Source organism: Opisthorchis viverrini, assembly GCF_000715545.1.
Source record: "Opisthorchis viverrini unplaced genomic scaffold opera_v5_200, whole genome shotgun sequence".
NCBI classification, from domain to species: Eukaryota; Metazoa; Platyhelminthes; class Trematoda; order Opisthorchiida; family Opisthorchiidae; genus Opisthorchis; species Opisthorchis viverrini.
Window position 1 is genome coordinate 315,244 of NW_008751855.1, and position 22,945 is coordinate 338,188.

Below are 22,945 nucleotides of genomic sequence, written 5' to 3' on the forward strand. Positions count from 1 at the left end.
CCAGGGTTGGAGCATTACTCAACCGTTCTGAAAGGAGCCTCTGTCAGTAAAATAACACCAAGTGTTGTGCAACACACATTATGAATGTGAGGTGCTACGTCACCCGGAACAGAATTAGAACGGTGGTACCGTGCTATGTTAAAGGAGTTCGGAGTTCAGACGCCGTCACTGCCTAGGATATGAACAGCTGTTACCTCCTAACGAAAACGAATATCATTTCCAGTCCTTCCTATCAGGAGAATAACTGTGCCAGGACAGAAGGAAGACTGTTCAAACGAGAGTAATGCGAATGTGGAAGTATAATTTCTACTGACTGGTGTGACTCACAGATGCAGTTGACGCCCGTAGCCTTCAACAGCATTGTCGAGCGTGCTCAGTTGATCTCCTTCAGTCCAAGAGAAGTCACCGCGTATTTTTACGGCACCCATCAAAGTATGACTACTTAACTTAACTACTCCTTCACGAAGCAACCCGTTTTTGTCTCCAGCGTTCCACTCTAATTGCAAATGAACGGTCTGATCGTGCCCCAGTGATAGACGTGTCTCGTGATGCGTGCGATGAAAAGTGGGGTATTGCGTGTGTCTTGACCGTATCGAGCGTTTAATCACTTTGAAGAGAGGGTAAACAGAGGTGAACATAATAAAAACGAGCAAGTTCAAGAGTTGGAATGTAGGCACTAGGTATCAAGCGAGCAGTGACAATATACGTTTGCGTTATTTTTATGCGCACTTTACGTGTTATAACTCGGAATCTTTATTTCGAAGGAATACGAGGATAGTGGATAATGAGTTGCTTTCTCTAAACATGTTGTCTATAAATCATCACATTTTACTCATGTGGCCGGTTTTCGTCGGTAGTGATTTTCATGTGAACGGCTGGTTTAAGAAATCATTGGACGTTGGCTTTGATTTTTTCTCCTGTTTCGGAATTCCAGTGCTCGCAACAATAATGTAGAAAAATATGTTCAGAATATCAGTGTACTGCTTGGAAAATCTACAGCTGTAAGCGGAACGCTTCTGTCTGATTGGTAGCATTCACGAAGAAACTTGAATTTGGTATACCTAGTTGTTCATATGCAGACGTCTGCTTTTTCATTTGACGGACACTGCGCAGGAGTACTTTTACGAAGAATTGTCTAGTTGTCGACGCCGTCTAAGTAGACCGGGGCACAAGCATGAACAAATCACATGTACTTTTCTGATATATTGTACAGGTTTTTGACGAAATTTAGTATTGTGATTGGAAATGTATAGCAAAAATATGATTTATCTGTTTCCGTCCTCTACATTTCAGTTAGTGAAGTCCATCTCACCAAGTGGGTTTTTCACTTTTAAAGACATCGGTCAAACTACAACCTGCTGGCCCTGAGTTCCCTTAGGTGACGCTTATTGTCACTTCACTTCTGGCGCTCCTACTCAACGTATCAAAGACGGAACTTGTCCGTCTGTCGGCTAAGAATGAGAACACATGGTAATGTACTCTACGGTGCATGCCAGTGTGCTTTTTCCTCCTTGGTACGTTCCTGAGTATTTAGTTTGGGTAATTTTTGGTGTTTAAGCATGCCAATTCTGTGCTTTGTCGCATATTCTTTTGTACTAATGTAACTAACCAACATACTGAGCAGGTGGTTTAATCTTCCTCTGGCGAGTTGTCGTGAATTAGATCGATTGGCTTCGTGTTGGAGAGTGTTCGGCAGTTCAGGAAGTACTTAGGGCTACACTGCAACATCCAAACCAGTTTTCAAAGAAGGTTTTCACGAAAATTTCAGATGATGACTCTTATTAAGGAGCTTAAACTAAGACATCACTAAGACATCACCTAGTAATTGGAGTGCCTCCAAGCCAAAAGAAGACGACGCCGGTGTTTTATCTCTGTTGGGAATCAATAATTTGCGTTTCACAAACCTCTGTGGAAAGTCGAAACCGTGATATTTTGTTTGTAAATGAACGGCATGTTATTAGGCCCTGATTGGCTGGTGCAAGTGGTGAGCAACAGTGTGCATTCTTACCATCGCTTGATCAAACCGTTTATATCCTGCAACCAAATCCGAACTGGTTCTTCAGGTGGCAGCTCATCAGAAAAAGGGCTTGTGAGATTTTTTCACTGCTGTGCAGATTACGTGAAGTGAGCTTAATTGGTAAAGTAGTTCACGAGTTCCAATGCCGAATTTCCACCATGCCAGTTCTGATTTATTGAGATTGGTGACCTGTCTTTTTCGGTTGATTTACAGGTGGCTACTGTATATTCACCGTCATTAGTGTGCTGGGTATTTAAGGGCGCTTGTTGGAAAGACTTTCTGTGCGATACTAGTCTTTTCTGGACCAATCTCAGGCGCCAGTGTACTGCATGCAGCCAAGACTCTAGCTGATCACGAACAAAATCCAGCCCCTAATATCATGTATTGAATACCGCGCATCTGGTGGAGATTTCAGGATCCAGCGGCAGCTGAAACTATTGAAATTCACTTGCACACTTTAGATTTTCGCGTTTCCGAACAGCCTGAGTGAAAATTCCTTTCCAGTGACATTGCATCCACTTTATATTTTTGAGAACGATCGGCGATTGTGAAGACTTTAGGAACTATTTCTCAGAGGTCGTATTACCTAAACGTCTGAAGCCTTAAGACAGATGAGCAGTCAAAAACCCGGGGTTTCCACCGAACCGCTTCATTCAAATCCTTTTGGTTTCAACTCCACTAGCTACATTTTAGTTGCATTCAGTGAACAATCCCCATCGTACCGAACGTGAGGATATCTTCCACTCAACAGCCAGTAAGGCTAAGCATAAAAATGTGAACGATTTTGCAGAGGTATGAAACTTACTTGTCAACTGAAATGTATTCATCTGTTCTATTTCACGCACCACCAGCTGATGGCTCCCCGTAAAGTTACCTCGGAACGCAAGTAACAGACGTCCTCGTGGATGTGACAAATGTGCTGTCAGCTTGGTTTGTTGATGGGTCTGTTCGTAGACACCATATAAGTCACAGTGCTGTTCGTTGATGTTTACGGTCGCCTGAACAATCCCTTTTTCACTGAATTTTGCTGCGGATTTTATTCGATAGAAAGAAAGAGGAACGGCGAGCACAACCGTTCCGTAAAATCGAAAAATGGCATTTCGTTTTCATGAAGAAACCTGCTCATAAAATTGCCAAATCTCTTCATTTCCCTAAAAACGTGAGGTAATTTTGGATTAGCAGTTGATCTTTGTCCTTATTGGAAACAACTTTTCGGCAAGGTCTTTTCAGGTCATGCAATTTCAAAGGTTAGGAGAGCGGTATCTAACATATTTGAATGAGTATGGTGTAAATGGACAGGGAATCGAGCGAGATGACATTGGCTACCTATCAAAGAACCATTAGTTCAGGTCGCCAATAGGGTGACTTGAGCTAGTCAGCTCGGGGGATGTTGTAGTTGTGTGTTCAGCACACGGTGCATGTGTGGGGGGAGGTGAGTTGGACCATGGTAAGTACAGCACACCAACAAAGCGTTTTTGCCGACAAAGGATCGGGTCGCGATGTCGTATGTGCAACTACTGTTCAATGGCATGTTCTACCGTCAAATTGACGGCGTTGCCATGGGCTCACCACTGGGCCCAATGCTAGCCGACATTTTCATGAGTAAACTTGAAAATGGTCCCTTAAAGGCTAACATTGAGAATATGCAGCATTACTGCCGATATGTTGACGACGTCTTCGCCGTTGTTAACAACAAAAAGACGAATTGGAATCACTCCAACAAGAGTTCAATAAGGCCCACACTGCCATTCAATTCACCTCGGAAGGAGAAACCGACAACTTTTTCCATTTCCTAGATGTTGGCCTTGAACGACGTCACGATGCTACACTGAAACGATCGGTGTACCGAAAACCTACTTGGTCAGGTCAATACATCAACTTTAGCAGCTTCGTGCCACTAAAGCAGAAACGGAACCTGATCCGCAGCCTAACTAACAGAGCGAAGAAAATATGCTCTGAGGATGCACTGGAACAAGAATTCCAAACTCTCACCAACGTCCTGAGAGACAATGGATTCCCCCTTTAATCTCAAGGATAGAGTGCCTGTCCACGCCCAAAATATGTTAGTTTACTCATTCTCTTGCTGCTGTGCAGCGGAATACATCGGACGCACGACTAGGCAACTCAGCCAAAGAATGAAGGAACACAATCCACCCTGGCTAGCTTCTGGAACCAGGACGATAACCAGCTCTGTAGTACAACATTTAGCTGGCACTGCACACAACGTGATACCCAGCCAAAGTTTCCGCGTTGTTTACAAGGCGCCGGCTAACGAACCCAGATCAGTACAGCAGCGCACAATTGCAGTGGTTGAAGCTATCGCCATACGACATCGCGACCCGATCCTTTGTCGGCAAAAACGCTTTGTTGGTGTGCTGTACTTACCATGGTCCAACTCACCTCCCCCCACACATGCACCGTGTGCTGAACACACAACTACAACATCCCCCGAGCTGACTAGCTCAAGTCACCCTATTGGCGACCTGAACTAATGGTTCTTTGATAGGTAGCCAATGTCATCTCACTCGATTCCCTGTCCATTTACACCATACTCATTCAAATATGTTAAATACCGTTCTCTTAACCTTTGCAATTGTATGACTTGAAAAGACCTTGCCGAAAACATGTTCGTCAACCCATCTGTGTTCTTATTATAAATGGGAATTTTCGGAAACAACTTTCATTAATCTGTTCATTCTCATTTATTAATGATGGTGGCTCCATACCTATTCCTTCAAAGGGTTTTTGATAACATATTGATTACTCGTCACCTGGTAACGCTGGTAACACTGATCCGATCTAGAGAGGTGTGATACCATCTTGACTCCATTCACAAAACTTTGTGAAAGTCAACACATATCAGAACATGTTCTGATCTTTATTTCCTGCCAGTCAAACATCTCTTGAACATCATTACGAAGTGAGCCCAGTGAACAAATGCCCTGACATTTCGTAGTGAAGTACCTGACGCTTTGCATTGGACAGGGGCAAACATCTCTAGAAAATATTGCGCTTTCTACATTTTGCACAGTCCTTCTAGGCATCAATTACTCCTGAATATGGGACACCCGCTCATTTGGAGGTAAATAGCATATTCGCCGAGGAGTTGGTTCCTCGTGTTCCCACAAAGCCGGGTTTTTCAACAGGTGGATTCATTTTTGCTGCAACGTCTGTGATGGATCTGAACGAAGTTCCCGTTTGTGTCGATCCTCTCTTCATGTGTATTGTCCACTACCATGCTGGTTGTCTAGGATTGCTCGGAAGAGACTATAAGAGTGAGTGTCCTAGCTGGTCTAAAAGTAGTCCGTTTCCAAGTTTGAATAGCCTTGTTAGAACAGGCACACTTGAGTGGTGTCGTATTGAGCGCAGTTTTAACATGAGATGACAGCTAAGAAGTGACGTTCACATGGACAGTGGGATGAAAAACCTTTTTAAAAAAAGGACAGAAGCATCCAAGGAAAAACGCAACCGGTCAATCGGACAGAAGGTCCTTCCTATTTAAATCACATTTAGCTGTTGCATGAACCCATAAATTTTTGGTTAATTCCAAACTTCAATAATTGCATTATGGGTCTCATGAATATACACAAGAGTCACGTCCAGTTTCCACCCCTTCACCCCCGCTATTCAGTTTCACTTTTGACTGCGACAGCCGTAGTATCATAGTAAATCACTTAGTGAAACTGTTTCAATGAAAGTTTTACAGCACATAGAAACTTGCTTGTCATAAAATGTTTAACACTGAGATAGTTATTGCTGACACTTTTATGACTGGGGGTAATAAATCCAGGTATGCTCCATAGATAACATTTTTTGTGGTCATTGAGTGCTAGATATAGAAAATTGCAAATCTTCGGAACAGACGCTCCTATGCGCTATCATAGCAAATCAGTAATTCTGGGATCAACTGTTTGTTTGCCACCGAACATCTTCCCAACTCCAAGTTGTCGACTATACTAGGGATCACCATTATTACTTGGGTAGTTCTGCGGTAAAGGTAGACACTCGAGATCAAAGGAGAACGAAGGCTTCCATAATATCTGAAGCATCAGCTAAACGAAGCCGTATTATGTGCGTTTTGTTGGTGTCCTTGCGTGTCAACGTTGGAGTGAATTGATTTTGAATCATTATTATCTCTACCTAGGAGTGGATTTAGACTGTTTCTGTATGTTTCTTCAAATAAACGGCTGTCCCTGAAGATCCACACTTGAGTACACTTGCTTTAGAGCTTGGACTGCAACTGCATTATCTACCTCAATCGTGAGCAAAGCGACCACTGTCATACCGAACTACTTGAAATCCAAGTGCCGGTTTTACACTTTTAGAGAAAAACTAATGCGAATTTCATTGTTACTGCTTTTCCCGACATGTCCTCCACGGAATGGATATACGCGCGTTATTCTAACTCCCGATATCGATTGACTTTTGCACAGAAGCTTGTAGTTCGGTGGCTAAGAGGGTTGTATTGCAATTCTAAGTTAAGAAGCCAAGATCGACAATCCAGTCCAAAATGACAAGTAATATATTACGTGTCAAAATTGATAATCGTTTTAACGAAATAGTTTCCAACAGTCTGGCAAAAACAAACTTCTCTGGTTCATCCAGTGGTGACAATTCCCAAATCACGTCGGTGGAAAAAGCGCATACACTTATCGCCTAAACTCTCCGGAATTCCGAACCAGTGCATGCTTTTGCGTTAATCGATAGCTAAGCAGTATGGAATGTCATTCTAATTCTAAATTTGAATGAGAAAATATACCTCAGTTTGCACTAGATCGTATACTTGGCCGTACTTTATTTTCCATCCGCCAGGCAAGTGATTTAGAAATTTCACAGACCGGACCCGGAGAGTACACTCACACGAATTTCCCGTACTATAAGTGGGTTATTATTGATCGTATGGCCGCAGATTATTTTGCGCCCGCTATAGATTGAATTTTCCAAGGTCATCTCACTGTGACCATTATTCTGTCCTCAACCTGGAATTTTTCCTCAGGCCTTCCATGTGTTATCGTCACACGAATGTTCTGATCACTTATTATAAAATGTGATTGCTGAGTAGTCGTTATTATATATCTTTTTACCCTTTTAACCAAGTATTTTTCACTTTAGCGCCAAGAATTTGGACTGTAATGTTGAAATGCTAGAAACTAGTGATGCTGGTAATCGTGCATTTCAGAAGGTAAACTGTGGGTTCTCTTTTCTGATTCGTGCGTTGCTGATTCGCATGCGTCCGCCTTACTGCGATTTCAATGCGGACTACTTATCAATAAACTGAAAGGTTTTAGTGACTTTTCGACCTGTCGAGTGAATTCAAGCTTTAGTAATCACCACTGTGTAATTACTTCATCCCAGAGGACAATCGTCAGCAGTGTGCGTCCAATAAATCCCTACATAGTTTCAAATAGACGACTCCCCGGCTTGGAACTCTACATTACAGGAATTGTTGCGAATTTCATCAAGATTATTTTCACATCCATGGCTATATGTCGAAATGAGTGCAACTAAAAGGATGGGATAAAATTAGACGACGCGAAGTCATTTTGTTTCGAGATTGTTTTTGTTCCATTATTGAATTTTAAAGAGAACTTCAATCATAGTTCACCAGCTTCGCCATTTCCGAAAATCTGTTTTCCGCCGCGGCAGCTGCTACAAACCAGTGTGTAAACAATTGGTACCGCACGTGACAGTTAACATGTGTATGCTTTCATTAGCCCCCTGAACTGGATTCCTGTATGGTTTCACACCAAAGCCATAGGCATTGTAAATCACATCTGACATGAAATGGAAGTCATTCATCTGCCCTAGCAGCGTTAATCAACAGTTGTTCCCTGGAGGAACTAGGGTTGACGAAAATTTTGAGTGATCCGCATTTCTCATGCTGGCGTCATGAAAGTAGTTCACACCAACGCCTACTAGCAAAGGAATTAACTTTTGAAGTTCGAGACTCGGTTGTTAATCTCTCCACTCTATGCTAATCAAGCCGCCGCATTTACATCCGTCCTTGTTTCCGACCACATGGCCAACCCGCAAGTGCCTACTCGTTTTTGGCCGATGAAAAAGTCCCACTAGATTTCTCTATTGAGTGTGGGAGTTGTCGTTTAGTCAAAAGTACATTTTACCGCTTATTCGGTTAGAAATACGAACATTTCCCGAAGTACAAGAAATGCTAGCTGGAATAATTTTTGCATGGTACTTCGATTTGATGAAGATGGCTAAATTCAGCGTGAGATTAGTACGTCTATGCAGATACCCTCGTACCTTCTCTCATCATAAAGGAAGAAGAGTAATACATCTTCAGCAGAAAATGAAAGATTCAGGCAACAGTCCCGTAATGCGATTACGTAAACAAAGACTTGTTGTAGAGGACCTAATTGTGTGAGCAGTTATTGGGTTGTTGAAGTCTTTGATGAGTAACTGCGAAAATAGTCAACTTACAGGTGACAGCATGATTAATAAAATACCGCCTGTTTACCAGGTACCCACTGACATTGTGTTTTTGACGCCTTTATGTAATAATTGCCGCCGTAATGCAGAAAGTGGCATGTTATCCTCAAGCATAAAGGGTTGACGGATGACCACAGTACCTCCATAATCATTGGTAGTGCCCAGTGCTAAGTCAAATTGCTTAGGCTGACTTATGGGCCGCACTGACGGTTTGAAAGTTTGACTGTGATTTTATTACCAGGGGTCAACGTCGGCGTCAAGAGCGTCCATACAGCACCACTTTGGGTTTTCCGTTGCTGCTATACACAGCCGAGCAGTGGAGTGATGGACTAAAGTGATTCGGATGTCAGTTACCCAGTCTGATCATGTGCGTTATCTTTTCCGTTTAGTGTACTAGCCGTTCAGTCTATATGTAGACAGTGAGTTGTCCGTTTGTCCATATCGATGGGTTGTACGTAGCACCCAATTTGTCTCCAAGCAAGCAGTCTGCATCAACGACCGCTGGCCGTCATATCTGTCCAGAAGCTAGCTAGTCATTTCTAAGTATTTGCTCAGAGATACGCTTTGACCAAACTACGTGACTTGTCTTACAAAGACCCGAATCAGATGTGCCCGACTTTTCGACTTCTCACCGCAGAATGGAATCCAGGCTGGAAATCTGGATGGTTATATTTTTTATGAATTTTTATAGAACAAATACAATATCATGCACATGTGTCTTCTGTCTGTATTTACACCATACTTTAGCCCGAAATTAGAAGGGCACAAGACGCAAACTGGTAAGTCGAGCTTCACTGAGTACCTTGATACTTCAGCACCCCATGTGTCTACTTAGGCTACCGCGTTCACATGCGGCCAGAAATGCGGTATACGTTCACTGCAGCCCAGATATCACATCGACGATGATGAAGAAAGAATAATGTCTAACTTGTTTACACTGTACTGTGAACACGATTCTTCAAAGAGTAGAAAGATTACATAAATAGCTGATATGATACGTCATTCCTAGCATGGTATTTCAAAATTTTGTGTGTGCTGGCTTTAACCAGTGTTCAGTGCAGTGGCAAACTTATTTGAAAAACCAAACCGTTATGTCAAGTACCCTTTAGTTCCATCTCCAGCCAGACACTCAGTCTGAGGAAAGGCAATTTTATGGCTCACCTCGAACTTCCAACTCATGACCCCACGGAGCTTTCGCTATGAGATCCACGTACTGGGTTGTTCGGTTAAACCAGTCCGACTGGATGGAGAACTCCGCGTATCTTCCGTTATTTAAAGCCTCCACAGGGCATCCGGGGCGTTTGAAGACAACATTAATACGTCGGATACCGCCCAACAACGAAAATCCACTATCCACGTTTAAACGCCATTCAATTCCATAAAACTGGTCTATCACTAATTCATATCCAGCAAGCTGATTTGTCTGTGTTTTAAATTTTGGAGACATCTTCCGAAGCCCACCAACTAACCCGAAAACACGAGTGATTTCAGGTGGAAAACGGAAACGCTCCATTGTTTTCTCCGAGGGTCCTGGCAACTCGAACTCGTGGTGGTCTACATAGACTGAATTGCGTTTGCTGAAAATGGGATACGTGGTAATTACAGTCACATTCTGACCGACAGCATTCCATGACAGGCTAAGTGGGGTAAATTCTCTCGGTGAAATTACAAAAATCACGGACTGAGTTGCACAACTATTTCCTGAGAGTTCTTTTCTTTCAATATGGAGTAGGGTAACAGAGCACAGCACCTCTTGCTTCAAGGAAACAAACTGACATTTACTTTTTAGTTACTATCAGAAGGGAAATGGAAATCTTCAGCTGAAGTGTAGTGCTACAATTGAAACCAGTGTACTCTAAAAAATCGACAAGCACTGCAAAACCGTTTCATCCTTACTAGAGGTCACCGACAGTGAGTACATCACAAAACTCCAGGGAGTATTGAACCGGCGACCTCTTGGCTACGAGCGGCCGATTAATTCGCAATTAGAGAGGGGACAGTGACTCTCATCATTCAATCATACAAACTACATTAAGTGGTCACCTGTTGACTTGCTCCTCGAGTGACGTGCTTATACTGGTTACTAGGGGCCCACAATATAGATTAAATGGGGGCGTTCGTTTGGCTTAAATATTTGAACAAAAGGCATTACACATGTCAAAAATGCACTCAAGGGAATACATGGTTTCGCTGATGCAGCAATCTCAGACCTAATGTTTTCGTGTATCTTGTTGAAGGTTTGCTGTTCAGGGTTTAAGTTATATGTGGTTCCGCTGAAAATGCAGATGAATTCTGCACTAGATTCCTGTGTTGCACACCATATTGTCATACAACATATGATGGAGCGATGTAAACATTTGATCTGAGGCCGATCACACTGTGATAAGCGAGTTACTAAGCTGAACTGACAGACATTAGAATGACTGTAATAGTTGGAGAGACATTTTACTAACCTATTCATGTCGCTACTTGACTCAAGACCAGTGAGTAGCATAGCTAATAAGTGACTTACAATAAAAAGATTACTCTTTTCATTCCAAATGTTAGATAGATGACGTATATTTTATCTGTCAGAAGTCTGCAAAATATTTCCTGTAATTCGAGGGCCCTGAGTTAGATAATCTTTCACCTCTATATGATGTCGAACTATTTAGAATAACTCTGATTTCTGTAAGTCTGCTTAGTAGCATTCAATGTCTTTCCATCAAGGCTAAGACTAGTTCGAGAGTTCGTCTACTCGAGCTTTCCTTATCCAAAATGCATCTGTTCAGACGAACTTGCGGTTTCATACGCACTGACTTCATCTGACAAACATCCTGCGGTTATCGACTAGCATCCAAATAATTTCATTTTACAACACAAAATAGAGGCTGTGGTGCATAAAACTAATCCAGCCGTTGGACACTGGGATAATCCGTTACAAAGTACACACATCTCGTTCAATGGTGTTTTTCCACAAAAACACTTCCGTGGCAAGACTCCTGAGACAATATTTATCACTTCCTTCGGGCACGTAGCTATTCTAAATCCAAAGTAGACCTTCCATTTTCACGCAGTTAGTTTAGTAGGGAGTATTGATAGGCGCTTTTGACGATGGGGCTCTTTGTGGATAAAAAACAAAGGACCACTTTTATTATTCGTGAAATCTGGGCTTGATAAACCTGAGAAGACGCAAAAACGGTTCTGTGCAAATGATGGTGTAAGAGAGCTGGACGACTGAAAAGCTCCGGGTTAGCAATTAGGTGTCCGTAATTTAACCATCACATGCTGAGATACAAGGGCACTTCATTACAAAATATAAGGAGTAATCGATCCCTAATGTCCCTAAACCATCATTGCACCCGGTACTTTTCTAAATCACAATTAACGTTTGTCGGTAATAGTTTTCTTCGAAGAATGTAAACACCTCCGAGGAACCTGGTAATCAAGTCTTGAACTGCACCATGTCTTCAGCAGGTTTCCTTAATACTTATGCAAAAAAATTTGGCCGTCGACTTCTTTTGTCACCATGTTTGTAAATGGCAGTCCCTGGAGACCTACAATAATTCTGCATTCTGGACATTGTTCTAGAACAGAATTAGGACTGAGTAGCATTGAACTAGCACCGCATGGATTCTGAAGAAGCTGTTTCGGGACATCTACCAGACGGACGTTGGTGACATTTATAGTAAGACGTATAAAAATTCTTAGGCAACAGAATCACATGAAATTTTGAAAGTTTATTGCTGCGCATTACTACACAAATGCCCACTTAGATAGTTCTGAAAGAAATATACCATTATACTTGTAGGCGGATGAATTGTCCACGCTGGTGTCAAATTGTCTTTGTTATTGCGATCCATTCGATAACTAGTAAAAATCGATTTCTTAATTTGGGCAGCACGAGCGATTACCGTCATGGTTGCTTAGTAAAATCATTACAGTCGCTGGCCGCTTGGGTATCTGCCTGGGGAAGGACTCGGTCCGTCTGTTAAGCTATGCGTCAAAGCACCAGATTTTCTCTATGGAGAGCTAGCGTTCAATTTGAGTATCTATGCCACTACACACGGTTCTTCAATATCCCAACGATGGCTGCTTTCACGACGTTCCATAGTGCATACATAACAAACAAATACAGTCTATCATATAATTGGAAGTTTCCGTCTATCTTTTAATCCCAGTTTTAAAGTAGCATAAATTTCAGCTGGTCTTGGCTGCATTTCACTGATTTCAACAACGCTGCCATAAATCAGCAAATTACGTTATCCGGAAACTTATTTGTGACATCAGGGCAAACACGAGTGCTTTTTGGGACACAGTGATCTAATAATTTTCTAAACTTTGGTGTGTTGGGTTTGGATTTCAACCGAAGTCTACGGCGAAGGATGATTGGTATACAATGTATTTATACATGATATTAATAATATGCCAAATAATGCGTATATATATCAGTATATTGCCGAAGAGCAATTTTTTAAATTTAGTGGCAAGACTGAACCGATTAGCATTTACTGCTATCAGTTTAGGTGAATTTGTGAGGATTAATTATAGGTTATTACAAGTGAAATTTTTGAACCAAATCTCAGTAGTGCGAATAGAAGGGCCTTGTACTGGACACTTGTAATTTGTCCCACCACTTTCACACAATACACTCTGCTTCCCTTGTAACCGGAAGAATCAAAAGTCACGTCACGGTGAGTTCAAAGGAATGGCGTTTATCCTACTGGCTATTAATCAAACCAAAAAACCGACCATTCATAACAGACCTCTGGCTCATATTGACACACATCAAGTGGAGACAGAGAGATCAACGGGAGGCGCTCCTTGGTGGGATTCTCAGAAAAATTCCGTTAAGATTTCATCCACTTCGTATGGCCGGTAGCCGAACGGCTGATTGTTCAAACCACTAACATGAAGTTGCAGGTGTGAAATTTTCAGAGTACTCTTTATATACTTGGTGTTGTTGATTACTAATAATGGTGAAACAGCTGAAGTATTTAATAGATTCACAGCTTTGACCGGCCTCTCTTGCAGGATAAAAACTAAGCTGGAACAAACATAAACTGGTCAGTTGGCCTGAGAATGCCCCATGTCAGCTGAAAGTGCGCTGATGCCTGAAATTCTGTCGTCCCCATTTTATATGGATGCAGCAGAAGTCTTGTGTTGGTCTACTAAAGAATGATCAAAGCAAGTAGTTCGAATCATCTAACGGGATTGATAGATGCTGAAATGTTGGAAAATCCCCAGTGAGCGAACTATTTTGAACTTCGTTCCGAAAAGTGCAACCGCCAGAAGTAACTATCAGGAAAACCAGCGGCGGCTGCCGTATCAGACGTCGTCGTAATACAAATTAGGAGGGGTTGTACTACTCCTATTTACACTGAGAGCACAACGGCAGCAGCGTATTCAGTAAAGCCAGCAGTTTCCGTCACGCTCTTGCGATGTACCAATACCTGACACTTATACAAAATGCCAACAACTGTTATGTCTTGGGTCTAAATGCAGCTTCCAGCTGTGTTATTCCCGCGGCTTCATGACAATATCACTTTTCAAAGATGTTCCAAGCATCTCCACAACCTGTGGGTGTGCTTGTGATCACCATCTTGTTTATGCCCACTCAAAGAGCATATTTTTATTTCATATTACATCAGTTACCCCGGCAGTCAAACCAAACTGGAATAATGTAAGGTGGCGTTAAGTTTATGGTTCAGAAATCTAGTAGAGAATAACTTAAATGGTTGTGGCTACAGGCAATAAAGGAACAACTTTTGGTACGTGGATTGGTTACACCACCGTGCCATAATGCGGGAAACTACTACTCACTCACTCCAGCTTAAACAGTTGTACAGGTTTCACCCATGGTTTCAAAAGAAGTTGGACATCCCAGTCATTGGAAATCTTGAACCTGGCGGAGGCATCAGTGTTAGCTGACACAGCAACAGAAATTTCGTGTCTTGTTCCGAGTACTTTTGCTTGTCCGTTTAGTCGCAAATCCTGTACGATTCGAAATGCATGTCTATAAGTTAAAAGTAGAAAATGATAAAATAATAATAAAATGATAGAAAATAATAATACTAAAATAAATAAAATTAAAATAAATAATAGATAATAATGGAAAATATAACAATAGAAATAACGGAATCTCATTTTTCGAGAACATTCTGATGTTCCATCCGGTTAGAAATACATGTAAAGTCTTCCATTCCGACGGATATCCTTCATCATACAAGCCCACAGAATAATTATTTTACAGTACGTATCACTTTCCTCAGAATTCATACCTATTGTAGGTGATTCCGTATCCCGGGAACTGTGATCGGTGGTTTGTCTGCTGAAGACAATGGACCAAAGCGCCCTCTAAATTTGCATCGTTAGCCATGATGCTGGCTCTGACTACAGTCTTCTACCACTGTTTTCACGGCCAAAAATCCATTTTCAACTTGCCGGTTGCTGGTGATTTTAAACTTCACCTTAAACACTAAGAGTCTGGAAGACTTGAAAGTAGCATGGTACCTAAGTGTCGGGGCTATTGTTTCATGTCCATCATTGCAGTGTACTATGCTTGTCTGGTCACGGGTAAAAAACGGAAAAGATCACAATACGTAACGTGAATCGGCGCCTAATTGGCGACTTGGATCATCGTGCTGTGTGTCCACCAAGAACACTTTGGACGATTTCATAGCTTCTGTAGAAGCTCCTGAAGTGGCATTAATTGGGTTGATGGCGGGCTCAACTTCCGTAGGATAATATCTCAAACGGTGTGCAAATCAGAACTTATATACATTTAACAAACCAGACAAAAGAGATTAAAAATACGGTTTGATTGCTACATTCTCTGTAGAAGTACAGTTGTCTCAGCCGACTCCATACGTCAGTAACACGTATTGCTCAGGAACAGTTTGTTATGCTCGTCAAGTAACATCTGACATGACAAGTTAGAACATCACGAACCGGAGCAATCCATTGTAAAATTCAAAAACTTGGGCAAAGCCTCGCGCAAGAATGGTGTTACCAGCAATGTACGCACAACAATTAGAATACTCTTGCTTTTTCTGTGAAACAGATCTGTCAAACCGTAAACAGGTGAACTTTCGGATAGTCTGTTGGGAGTGATAGCAACAGTGGGGGCGAGCTATCCCTGGCATACTGGTATCCCAGCTGGAGATAGTAAATATCCCAAAATCAAAATGAGTCCAACAAGGTTTAGGAAGTCCCCGCTAAAAATAGCTCCGTACCTCAGATTTTCTGGTCCAGTGTAGCTTAGATAACTAATACCATAATCGTAACCAGTGTACTATTTCCGCAATCCATCAAAGCGGCCGAACTTGGGTTGGCGAATAATTACCTAGTGATCTGTGAGAATGTACACTTTATTTGTAATGGGGGTTGAGGATTCAGAACACTGGGTGGTGCACAAGGAAACACTATACTCGTCGACTCTACATTGGTTACAACTGTTTCATTTGCTGTTAATGAATGACGTGGACACAAGTATTCACCAATGTCGTTTTCCAAATAATACCCAGAGTCATGTAAAGGAAGTCATTACCGTAACATTCGCAAGGAAGATTCCATCGAGAAAATTCACTTGGATAACATGTGGTTACTCAAGTAACGGATATTTCATATGGGTAGTTCAGAAATAGTGTGATGCGGCAAATTCTATGGGAGCCCCTTTCAGCAAGAGTAGTTTGGAGACGGCGGAGAATTCAACTGAGTCGCTCAGTTTTGGTATTCTTCACCCAAAGGTGGTGAAAGGAGGCAGCTTCATGTTCTATTTTGAACGTTGTTTGATTTTCTTGTTAGGACATTATTTATATGATCAAGGACATCCCTTAAAAGCCCAATAAGGATATTTTCTTATAAATTATTCGAGCAGGACTGATCGTTGACTTTTCCCCGGTAATCTTTCAGACTTGCACAATACATTAGACGTTATTGTAGACCGAACATATCTTTGGCGTAATGGGCTAGTGCCGAAAATCTCACCTGGAACTCAACCAGCCCTCCAATGGGTCGAAATTTACTTTCAGTAAAGTGGCATGAAGCAAAATGAGCCTTCATGGCGTTTGGAAATTTTACTAATTCCACGGATTACACCATGGGTGAACCCGTGGGTGAAACTGGAGTTCAGAGCAATTGTCATATCATGACAGTGTCAAAATATTGGTGGTCTGTGTCCATTAAATTGATGATGACGTGGAGGTTGATCTCTTCTCTGTTTGCGGTGCTCTCCCGAATACTTCGACCGGATATGTTGAAGACCTCTTGGCACTGGAAATATCAGTCATAGTTGCACTGAGGTTACCCAAGTCCTTGGTCAAGCTGCAGTTTGCGTTAAAAAAATGACCTGAAGGGAAAAATATCCGTTTTTGCTAAAACACCAGACACTGTTGCAACTTACCACCGTTCGGCTACTGAAGACGTTATCGTTTGTAAATTTAGGCAGTGAGGCGCAGTTGTTACGTCTCTGAACACCACTGTTAATACGAAACAGTGGGAGGCGGGGTTGGTCTGAGGATTTTTGCCCACAGCCTACTTACGTTGCTAATGAAGCTGTGTCAGACAACTTGGTAACCGTAGTCCACCCTGGCCAATCTGATTCGAAAACACTTGCTCACCCTAACGGAGAAGTGTGAACGGAGAAAATCATTGAGGAAAACACAAGTTACTCGGTAATACAGAGTTTCCTAGCTATTCGAATGGGTATGCAAGACACGGGGCAGTGTAGTTCCTCCCGAACTGGTATCGAAATTGTACAAATGCACTGAGAAAAAGAAACTGATATAAAGCGGTGATGATATTTGGTTTAACTCTGACAGTCCTTACTACAACACGTTTCTTAACCTTTACCTGCGACCACTTTCTATTAAAAAAACGGCCAAGTTGAACTTAACCGCAATTGCAGCAGTGTAACAATAAGAAGAGGATTTGAACGTCCGAATCTGAAGAGTAATCGCATTGTGATCTATGTTGACAATAACGGAATTGAATGTCTAGCAGACACATTAATAATCGTTGATGGCCGGGACGGTTAACGGATCACCAAATCAAATTCAGTCTGCACGATAAAATAAATCGAACCACAGGATACCAAATGGTAATCAGCTATGAATTTACCCAACTTCACAAAATTACTAGACGTGAGAACTACTGAAATGCTTCTGGATGATGTGAGTCTAGGTTTAATAAGAAATTTGCCGACGTAAATTGGAATTGTCTCAACAGTTCTTTCATGCTATATATACTCAAAGCATTTTGGACACAGACACAACTGCACGCACTATGAGGGATGTGTCTCGTCTTGTATACGTGAAACATGTACTGATATTGGGAGAGGAGAACAAGGAACAACTATGTCTAACGATATCTTTAGACCGTGTAGATGTAATTACAATGGGCATGCTGACTAGAACGAAAGCCCCAAGACAAGCTGCAACTCAAGGCAAATAGATTAATTAAGCAAATTGCTCTCAGTATTAGTCTGCAAACTGTTACCAGAAATCCGGCCCGTAGAGATGTGACTGAAAATATTACTTGTGATTTACGGCACTTTGCGCGCGAATGTCCCAGAATTTCAATCAGCAAAAACACATTTTGCGATACAAAAAACTTCTCTCCCATCGTGACTTACTCTAAGTCCAGATTCAATTCGTATGATGGGCCCATAGCAAAGTAATGCTTGAATCTTCCATAGAGCACACCGGTGATTTGCTGACTAATAACCGAACCACCAATGGTAGGCAACAACAACGACAAGTCCCAGAGAAAAGAGCTGTGTGCTGTCTGGTTGGGTGGCGGTTTTGGTATTCCAAAAGCTTCTTTTACGTAGTTACTCAGTGTGCCTGTTGTAAGGTTTGGTATATAAATTCTTTCTTCCCCTGACTGGCGGATGTAAAGTGATGTGAGTGGGAGCTTGTTCGTTCTGAAGGGGTACCGCCGGGTCTTAATGAAAAGAAATCATGCACATTCATGTATCTTGAGCAGCCTGGGACTCATCCAATGTAAAACAAATCCAACTTCTAATAAAACAACTGGAATTGTGGGACAACATATCTGATAATGTCCATACCTCATTGGAAAAGCAAGTTAAACGAATGTGTAACTCTGCCATATCTCTGGTGAATTCCCAGAATAAAGCACCCTTTCAAATTGACTGATACAGCAACAGCAATACGCCTTGTGTTATAACTGTAAACTGCACCCCAGCTGCCTGCATGGAAAGCCTCTTATTCCTGATAAAGATTGTTATTTTCTTGCATATGGTTGGAAAATTACCATCGCTTGGTTAGACCCTGACTTCGGTCGGACTTCTTGACAAATATATTAAGAACCACATCGAACTGGATTGTATTTGGCCAGTACGAGCAAAACGGAGCAAGCTGAGAAGTACAAACAATGCAGAGTGAAAATTCCAGTTCTACACAAATCGCCTACCAAGTCTCTCGTGGAATCCAAACTAAGATGCTTATCCCTAAGGGTGGATTTTTTAGAAATGTTTGAAGGAAATAGGTGAATCTGGATCCAGACCCTTTTAGCTTATTTTTGGAAACTCAAATAAAATAGTTCGGCAGATTTTGAAGTATAAATTAAGTTGAGATAAATCTTAAGATAGAGGTGACAAGTCCTACATTAGCCTCTCTGTAATAGGTGTCGTTCTTTCCACAAATATCATTTGAGGGGGCATACTGAGATCGCCCATTAAACGTCCAAATGCATGCTAGGAATGTTCCTACCAGGAAGAATATTTTTTAGTCCTAAATACCTTAGAAACCTTATTTGGTAATCACACGCGCTGTCTAAGCAAACGTTAATTTAGCTGGCGGTAAAGTTACCACAAAAGTGTTTGTGTAAAACGTATTTAAGCCGACGTGTACTGACGACGTACTCAAAAATGAATTCCTTACGTTGCACTGACAAAGTGCTCACTTCTGAAAAATGTGCCAGTCAGGTTTTTATAACTCTTCGGATAATGACTAAGTAATACTACTAACTGAGCAAAGAATTAACGAAGTTTAACATTCGGGTGTATAAATGAGTCCTTTCAGATACGACCGGTAACCGAATCTCCACATTAAGCTAAACCTTCTTCTGAAACATCGATTACATAGACCATCAAGACAGGGACCGTTTACTGGTTGCAGGTGCTCACGTGGGATACAAACTCTAGTTTCAAAGGGAGAGTCAGTGATCTTACTCTGTCGACCGTCTGACTTGTGACCTTGTTCATGCTGTCCCTAAGTGTGTTAGATTTCAGCTCACGGGAAGTCTCCAGAAGAAAGGTTTGTTTATTTTGCTTGGCTCATTTTTGCTAAGAATCCGACAAGCGTTGATTTATGCGCCTCATGAAGGTCTACTATTTTAGTTGATCCGGGTATTCATGAGCTTGAATTGGTCGGTCCTCCACAAGAGCCCCAACGTGTGATTAGCCCTGATTAGTACTAACGAGGTTACTTTAACAATACTAGACTTCCTGATATAAACGATCATCCAAGCAGGTTACTGCCAGCCAAGTGAGAATTTCGACTCATGAATGAAACCGAGATCTCAGCTAAACTGCAATATAATTCATGTGCATAACCGATATCGGTTACCTTGTGCTGTATGACGGATAGATGATTAAATCCAAGTGTTTCAACTGGTGTGTTCCGTACACGGGGAAATGCTTATTGGATTGTTTATTGATCGGCGACAGTGTGAAATTCTTCAAGGTAGGCACTCCTGAACTCGTTAGTTCATAATACAAGTGACTAATTTTAAGTGTGCAGGCGATGGTGCATAACAAGCACATTGTCAAAATGCCATATTTTGTAAAATAGAAAACTTGTATTTAGACTCTTAGGAACAGATCTCACACTGCTCACATAAAAGCCAAATATTTTACGATATTATATCCTACAGTCATGAGTGTAGGAACACAAACAAGTTTTTGGCTTCACAGTCTACCTTCGCGCGAGGTTGGGGACAGGATAACCGTCGTCCGATATTCATGGTAACTTGTCTGGGCAAAACTCCTTCGGCAGGAAATCACTGTCCTTGTACGTGTGCTTACTGTTTATAGGCCTGGTCAATGAACTATGAACTTGCCTGCATTTGTCGAAGCTCAACTTTGCCCTGTTAGGTAAGCTGAAATTTTTGTACACTCTTTTTGGAATCAGGAACGCAAGCTTGATTTTCAAGAATCTGAACACAAGGTTCGAATAGTAGGGACAATTCAACCGTTCTATGGAATTGACATGAACGTCTCTTTAAGGAGCTCAAGCTTTTGGCATCCTTACTGAGCACTACATAATTCTGCACCAACTAATTCTTAAGAGTTCGTCACAAACATTCACTTTTAAAATAGGCGTGTGCATTTCATGTGGTGTCCAAATGTGCCTCATGGATCAGTGTTTAATTCGATCAGGTCGGACATGTAAACTTGTAGTAAAATTTGAACGACAAAATGGTGATTAAACGGAAAGTGAATGCAGCAGGATAACGAAGATTGAGCACATTTATTTTCTGAGATCAATTGAATCCTTTACAAGATGTTCAGTAAAAGGCAGTGTGTTGAAAGCCGACATCAACGATTTAAATTTTGGGACGCTATTACTAGTTCGTTCATTTTGAGGGGAAAACGGCACTCCTATTTAAACACTGCACTGATCTACTGCAATAAAAACCCTACCGGAACTGCTGACTTGTCTTCATTTCGGCTTACTCGAGCGCTACCATGGCATCCCTGTGGGTAATTTTGGCCATCTGCTTCCGCGCTCCTATCCAACTTTGAAATCACTCAGTCGGTTAGCATAGCAACCACGAGTAAAACAATACCAAATGTAAACTGTCTACATCAGTGCTGTTCATCAGACGCAAAATTACTAGACAAGCCGTTTGCTGAAAAAAACAGCATTGTCATCCTCAAAGCCTTTGTTGTCTTTCACGAAGTAGCCAAATGTCCGTATGCTAACAGACATGGCTATTCAGAAAAATTGCTTTGAATAATACCGAACCTAATCATGTTGCGCTGTGTGTCTAGCAAGGACAAACCACTAAAAGAATAAAAATTAAGCAATTTGGATTTTTATTACACCCCTACAAGCTTTTGGTTGCAACGAAACACTCGTAACAAAAATCTGAAAACTCATTTTGCACTTCTTAGTGAATTACGCAAGACAAGTGCAATGTGGTTCCATCTTGCATGTCTCACTAAAACTTATCCACCGGTTCTGCTGGATGTTGATGTTAGCATTTTACGGAATGCTTTACAAATAAGTGACGCCTGCAGTTGCGCTCCTTACACGCAACTCACTGGACAGTAATCACGCTTGGTATGCTTTTCTTTCAGTACAGTATCTATTGCATGCCATTCCACTATCTATGAAACAGTTTCTTTCACTGGCCCCACGAAAATTTTTTTTCAAAAACAGCACTATTTCGATTTTTGGAAAGGTACGTGTTAAAGCCGTCGTGGAAAATGATTACTTCAATTAGCACTTGCAGTTTTGTCGAACGGTTTGTTCAATTGAGAGACGTGAAGTTTTACTTCATTTATCCCTGGTTAGAAGGCGTGCAAATTCCTGCAATTGTGAGCTTTGAAGAAGACACCACTGATAGAAGTCAAATATGGTTGGTCCTAACGTATAAAGTGACTCCAACCTTCACCATGATTCGGAATTATCAGGTGAATATTATTGGATCCGACAATCTTTTCCTCGGTTGTCACAATTTACTGCGACGCCACGTGGCACCCAACAAGAGGAATGGAAACATAATGATTTGGTTAGAAACAACTATCGTATGTTCTAAAGTGGAAAGATTTATTGACAAACTTTTCTGTGTGAGCTTAAACAGAAAAGGAAGCGAAATTCTTTTAGCGGTGAGCTGGTCTTTCTTCGTGAGTCATAGTGCTCATAGGTGGATCGTGGCCGCTTAGGTTCCCTAGAATAGCGGTTCCCGTGTATTTTCCAGCTTATAATTGAAATTAAGGAAAATTAGATTCCCAGGAGAATTATATATTATTTGTATTGCCGTGTAACAGAGGAATCACAATAAGTGTCCTACTGTATTGTATTGCGTGCACCAGGGCAGTTGACCACGCTAACCACGTCCGCGCACGCATAGTGCAACGGTAAAGCTGTCCTATGAAGACCAAAGTGAACAGAATGAAGTTATTACACATCTTTTCTCAATAGTGGTAGCTGAGTTTGTTGTCATAGTTCGGAGACCTTGCTCACCGATGAATTCTCATGCTGCAGAATTCAAAGAACATACGGTATCAACCTTCTTTACAGCCACGTGGTTGCAACGGTTCAGGAGTACCGAAATCTGTTTCTCCACTAGGCAGGAAATACTCTGGGTTAGTACATAAAAGGGCGAGAGGCAAAGGACCAACAGATGTTTACCTAGCAGCCATGGTACTATTAAGAGTGGCGTGCCTAAAATATCAAATAAAAAGATATTTGTACTTCAAAAATGGAAGCCGAGAGTTTGTAGGACGATAAAGAGTTATAAAGAAAA

The 22,945-nt window shown here is 41.6% G+C and overlaps 1 protein-coding gene across 1 annotated transcript in view; it reads right to left on the reverse strand.

Moving 5' to 3' along the window:
- Positions 1-22,945, reverse strand: part of T265_08036 (hypothetical protein) — a gene marked incomplete at both ends in the record, with an annotated part of 180,939 nt that overhangs the window by 73,003 nt on the left and 84,991 nt on the right. Inside the window, 5 exons of the mRNA XM_009173730.1 lie at positions 328-607; positions 2,823-3,044; positions 9,626-10,041; positions 14,271-14,459; positions 18,078-18,388. Coding sequence (XP_009171994.1) covers positions 328-607; positions 2,823-3,044; positions 9,626-10,041; positions 14,271-14,459; positions 18,078-18,388 — 1,418 coding nt within the window. The remainder of the gene's footprint in view (positions 1-327; positions 608-2,822; positions 3,045-9,625; positions 10,042-14,270; positions 14,460-18,077; positions 18,389-22,945) is intronic.